A 5516-nucleotide genomic window follows, 5' to 3' on the forward strand; every position below is an offset into this window, starting at 1 on the left:
CTTTCCGGCCGCCGCCTCCCTTGCGGTCTAAAACCCCAGCGGCCGCCCCCGCCCCTCCAGCGGCCCCGCCCCCGCCAGCAGCCCCGCCCCGTGCCCGCCCGCGCCTGAGGCGCCCTCCGAGTTCCTCCCGAGTCCCGCGGCTCCGAGTGTAGGCTTTCCGCCTCCCGCTGCCGGCTGAGCCTCCTCGCCTCCCCTTCGGCCCCTCCCTCGGTCGCCGTGGACCGGGAGCGCCTGGCAGGCGGCCTGAGGGCGGGCCGCCCTCTTAGCCCCTAGCCCACCCCCTCTTAAAGCAGCGGCGGGAAGATGAGGTTTCGGGAGCCGCTCCTGGGCGGCAGCGCCGCGATGCCTGGCGCGACCCTGCAGCGGGCCTGCCGCCTGCTCGTGGCAGTCTGCGCGGTGCACCTCGGAGTCACGCTCGTCTACTACCTCTCCGGCCGCGACCTGAACCGCCTGCCCCAGCTGGTGGGAGTCTCCTCGCCACTGCAGGGCGGCATGAACGGCGCTGCCGCCGCCAACGGGAAGCCCTCCGGAAAGCTCCGGCCTCCAGGCGTCCGGCCGCCTCAGCCTCGCCCGGGACTCGACTCCAGCCCTGGTGCGGTTTCTGGCCCCCCTCCCGCGAGCAACTTGACTTCGGTCTCAGTGTCCCGCACCACCGCCCTGGCGCTGGCCGCTTGCCCGGAGGAGTCCCCGCTGCTTGGTAAGACTGGGATCCGAGGACAGGGACTCCCCCTGACTTCCCCATCAGGGGTCCCCGGGGCATTCCCCACGATCCCTTTCCGGATTGACGGCCTCCCTTCTTCGTATCTGAGCACGAATTCCCGAGACAGGATGGGGCGGGTGGAGGGAGGTTGGCCGGTATCCTTGAGAATGGTCTCAGTGGCTGTGGCTGCCTGCAGCACAGAAGGCCCTGGAAACACCCCTGCTGGGGCCTAAAGCTCAGGAAGTTTTAGAGTTTGGGTCTGCGTAGGGCCAACTCCAAGGCTGCGGGGAACAGGCTTGCCTTTTCTGCCTTTAATAACACTGGTAGGAACTTTTGGACGGCGCAGACTTCCTCCTTGCGTTTAGGGAATTGACAGTGAGCAAATCTCCCACTGCCTCCGCCCCCACGCAGCCCGCCTTTGGGCAAGGGACTTCTCTTTAAGGTTTCCTTTTGGTAAGTGGAGATAACAAACGGTGTCTATTTAGGGAGTTGTTTTGAAAGAGTAAATGAAACGTGACTAAGGATTTAATGAATAAGAATAAACTTTCGGTAAGTTAGAATTGTGATGTTGCCTCTTGTCTGTAGATCCCTGACACGAGGCCTTCCATCTTTCAATCCTGAAAGTTCCCTCAAACCACAGTGAGCAGGCCCTACCCCAGGGGCAAACGGCTTGTGTGCCAAGGGGGCTGGAGGGCTAACATGTAACCAGGTTGGGGTAGGGGGCACTTCCCTAGCACTACCTGCCCAGCCGACTTGAGCCCTGAACTTTGACAGTGTTTCCGGTTTAGACTGGGAGGCTGACAGGTGGGCTAGCATTTCTGAATGCTATCAGTGGGGCCAGGGTGGAGTGCTCCTTGACCTATAGACCACCAGCTTGCAGGTTCGTGGCAGCCACAGGTTGCTTCCAGGGTTACCAGACAGGTGGCTGCTCATTTCTCATGCCAGGTTTTAGAGAATGTTCTGAGAGGAGGGGCCCCCAGCAAGCAGGCCCATAGCCTGCCAATAGTTCTGTCACGTTCCAGGAGAGCCCTGCCAGAGCAGGCCTTCCTATGGTCGCTTGCTCAATTTCTCCAGTAATTACTTCAGTATTTTCATATCAAGTTTGGGAGGAACCTCTTGGAATTGGTCAAACATGAGCAGAAAATTGAATTCCTTTGGACTTGGTGGTTAATCTAGGAAGTGGAACATGAAGTTGAATCTTTGTTCTACTGCTAAATGTCTGACTTCAGGCATATTATAGAGTTCCTTCCTCATGTGTAAATGGGTTTGTCCACGCTCACCTCACAAGATTATTTTTAGGACTAATTGAGATTATTGCATAGTAGGTGCTCAGTACTTGATTTGAAATATCTTCTTAGACTCTCACTGATATGGCTCTGAACAACATAGAGAAAAGAAGAGAGAGCGAGAGAGAGACAGAGAGAGAGAGACCAGAGAGAGAGAGAAAAGAAAAAGACCACAGTGTCTAGGCTTTATGCTTTTGTTTTTGGTTGTTGCCTGGGCATTGTGCAGAAAGAAAGACTAATTAATTAGTAAATTAAGTACTCCAGGGCTGAGGACATAGCTCACTTGGTAGAGTGCTTGCCTCAGATGCTTGAAGTTTGATCCCTAGCCCCATGTAAAACTGGGTATGGTGCTGGTGCACACCTGTAACCCCAGCAGCACTCAGGATGTGAAGACAGCAGGATCAGAAGCCTGGAACACAACAGACTCTGTCTCAAAACAAGTACTCAAGTGTATAGTTAATTGTTGTCTGGAGTATAGGGTCTTCTTGCTAAAATGTGAGAGACATAGTGGTGACTGTAGTTTCACTTTGTTTGGTTTGGTAATTGTTGCTGGTGATCAGCTTGTCACCAGTTACTGGTGGTGTTAAAATTGATTTTGAAATTGGCAGTTCAGAAGAACTTCCTGAGAGAGAACATTTTGGAGGGTCGGGGGAGAGGCCTGTGCCTTTTTCTAGCCCATCGGCCTTCATGAGACTTGCAGAAGATTGATGTTTAGGCTGCTGTTGAGGCCACAACCCCAGAAATGAGGGTAGAAGTCTTGTCTTTTTTTTTAATCGAACCCTTAGGTTTGAATGGTTGGATGCAGCTTTTTGGAGGGCAGTTTCTGGCCAAGAGGAATCTTAAGAAAGCTGCAAGTCTGCTTGGGAGTGTGTGGGTGGGGGGAGTTGAGCCCATCTGTTTCCCTGGGCAGGTTTCAGCTTTGGCGAGTGGTTTTGAGGTTCGTGGGAGAAAGCATCTGTGGGGGTTAGAGCGGTGGCCTTTTCACTACTTGCAGTTCCTTTCCCCAACTTGGCTCTAATTCTGGTATCCAGAGGTCTAAGTCAGATGCTTGGATCCCTGTCAGCTGATAGCTGGTGGCATTTAGGTGGTAAGGTACTAGATCTGGCTGCTGGTGGGTCACTGTTTGATCTGTCTCTAAGCTGTCAGAGCAGCTGAATAGACTTTAGATAGATCAGAGCCAGAATCCTGCCTGTGCGATATGTGTGACTGGAGGCAGGCTGTAGTGTTCGAAGCCCTAGTGGGGGAACCTCCTCCCTCTTGTGCACTACTGTGAGCGCCCCCCCCCTCACCCCAGTGTGGGTTGCATGGGTTAGTTTGGCTTTCCTGAGGAGCCATACAACTTGTCCACAGAGTTCTAGGTAGTTCAGGCTTCTTAGCCCTGTTGCAGGCCCTCAGGTGACTGGGCACCGTTTGTTTACTCTACAGACCCTGGCAATGAGGCTCTCTCTTCTGACTTGGATGTGTGCCCAAGATGGGAGGAGCAGCAGCCTTGCGGTTCTTTCCCAGAATGTTTATCTTTTCCCAGAATGTTTTATCTGCTCGGATTTGGCACAGCTCATCATGATTTGACTGGCTGTGGCACAGACATTACAGGGTGTGTTGGCAGGGGTGGTGGGTATTATATCAGGCTGGACTGGTGAGAAGAGGCAGGACTGGCTGTGGGGCTCAGCTGGGACCTGGTTCAGGTAGTACATCTCCTTCGAGGGGACAGGGAGTGAGTTCTGGGCTGCTTAAACCTCAAGAGTCCCTCTTGCCTACCTGTGCTTTCAGGAGATCCTCTTCATTTGTTCAAAAAAGAGGATTATTTTTCTTTTCTTTTACATGTATGTATTCGTGTATATGTGTATACATGTGTACAACAGTGTATGTGTAAAGGTCAAGGACAATCTGTGGGAGTCAGTTCTCTTCTTCTACCATACAGGTTTCAGAAGTGGAACTCAGGTTGTCAGGCTTGGTGGCAAGAACCTTTGCCAGCCAAGCCATCTTGTGGGCCCAGGATTCTTACCTAGAAGCAAACGGGTAACCAAGGCCTAAGAGAGCACTTCTTCCTGTGCCAGTTTCCCTAGCTTTTGTGGGCACTGTTAGCTGATCCTCTGCCATGTATTGTGTGCATTGGAATGAAGTATTTGCTAGGTCTTTGCTGAGCACTTGGCTCTCCGGCATTTCTCTCTAGCCTGCTGCTGCTTTTCCCCATGTGTGCACATGTGGACACAAGCACGCTGCCCAGTACAACCTGTACTTTGAGGCCTGGGAGTGAGCTGTCTAGGATCTCCCCATTCTAGGATGACTCTTGGAGCCTCATCCTCTTCTGATTTACGATGTAGTATCATCCTCAGTGCACAGATATACCCACATGGGTACAGATCTTGTAGCTTTGGGTTTAGGTAAGTAACTCTTTAAGCCAGTTTGTCTTGTTGCTTTTCGCTGGGGGCAATAATTTAGTGATGTACACACAGATTCCACACTCTGACCGTCATATTAGGCGTACCCTGACTTATCTGGAGCAGAGCTAAACTGGGAAAAGCATTTCAAGGCTTCAGCTCTTCCCATCTCAGGCAGGTACCCAGGCAGTCAGAAGAGGGAAACCTATTGCCAAGGTCACTCAGAAGCCCCCTTTATGACTGCCTGGATCATTTTCATGCTGAAACCTGGTCACTTCTCGCAAATAGCGTAATGGCAGTAGGAGTGACCCCTGCTTATAATTTATTCTGGACTTACTGGAGTGTGACTCAGTGGTAGCATGTACAAGGCCCTGGGTTCAGTCCCAGCACTGAGAAAAATAATTCCCAGTTTTGAACAAGTATGGAAACCTTTTCCAGAAGGGCTTTCTTTTGATGTGCAGGTAGAAGCTTCTTGGGGCACAGGGAACAGAGCCAAGTGTGGGATTTAACTTAAACCACAGTTTCTGGGCATAACACCCCAGGAGGAGACTGCAGTACTCTTCCCTCTGGTTAATGCTCAGTAGAGACCTAGTACAGAGGTTCAGAATGGCTAGATACAGCACAGAGTTTGGGAAGAAGATCCTCACAAGGTGTGTCTATGTATTCCTCCCTCTGAAAAGTCTTGTATGGCTGTCTCTAGTGACTAAGACATCTGGTAATTTAATTCAGTTACAGTGATGTGTACTGTGTTGAGTACTAGATCCACAAAGAAAAAAAATGTGGGGCCGGAGAGATAGGTCAGAGGTTAAGAGGACTGGCTGCTCTTGCAAAGAATCCACGTTTGGTTCCCAACACCCATACACTGGCTAAGCCATCCATAATTCCAGGTCTCAGTGGGCATTGCACATCCCTGGTATACTTACATGCAGGCAAAACATTTATACATATAAAATAAAAGTAAATAAAATTAAAAAAAAAAAAGAAAGCAAAATGTGTCTCCCCTGTAGCAACTTAGAATTTAGAAAAGAGAGTCCTAATAAAGCTGTACTGATGTCTAGGAAACCTCTCTCTCTCTCTCTCTCTCTCTCTCTCTCTCTCTCTCTCTCTCTCTGTTTTCTGTCTCTCTCTCTGTTTTCTCTCTTTCTCTCT

The 5516-nt window shown here is 51.1% G+C and overlaps 1 protein-coding gene across 1 annotated transcript in view; it reads left to right on the forward strand.

Moving 5' to 3' along the window:
• The first annotated feature begins 97 nt into the window (after window positions 1–97).
• B4galt1 (beta-1,4-galactosyltransferase 1) overlaps window positions 98–5516 on the forward strand; it is a 55116-nt gene continuing 49697 nt past the window's right edge. The window contains exon 1 of the mRNA XM_008842479.3: window positions 98–697. Within this exon, the coding sequence (XP_008840701.1) occupies window positions 304–697 (394 nt within the window). The 5' untranslated portion in view covers window positions 98–303. The remainder of the gene's footprint in view (window positions 698–5516) is intronic.

Source organism: Nannospalax galili, unplaced genomic scaffold (genome assembly GCF_000622305.1).
Source record: "Nannospalax galili isolate Female #2095 unplaced genomic scaffold, S.galili_v1.0 scaffold341, whole genome shotgun sequence".
In the NCBI taxonomy this organism is placed as follows: Eukaryota; Metazoa; Chordata; class Mammalia; order Rodentia; family Spalacidae; genus Nannospalax; species Nannospalax galili.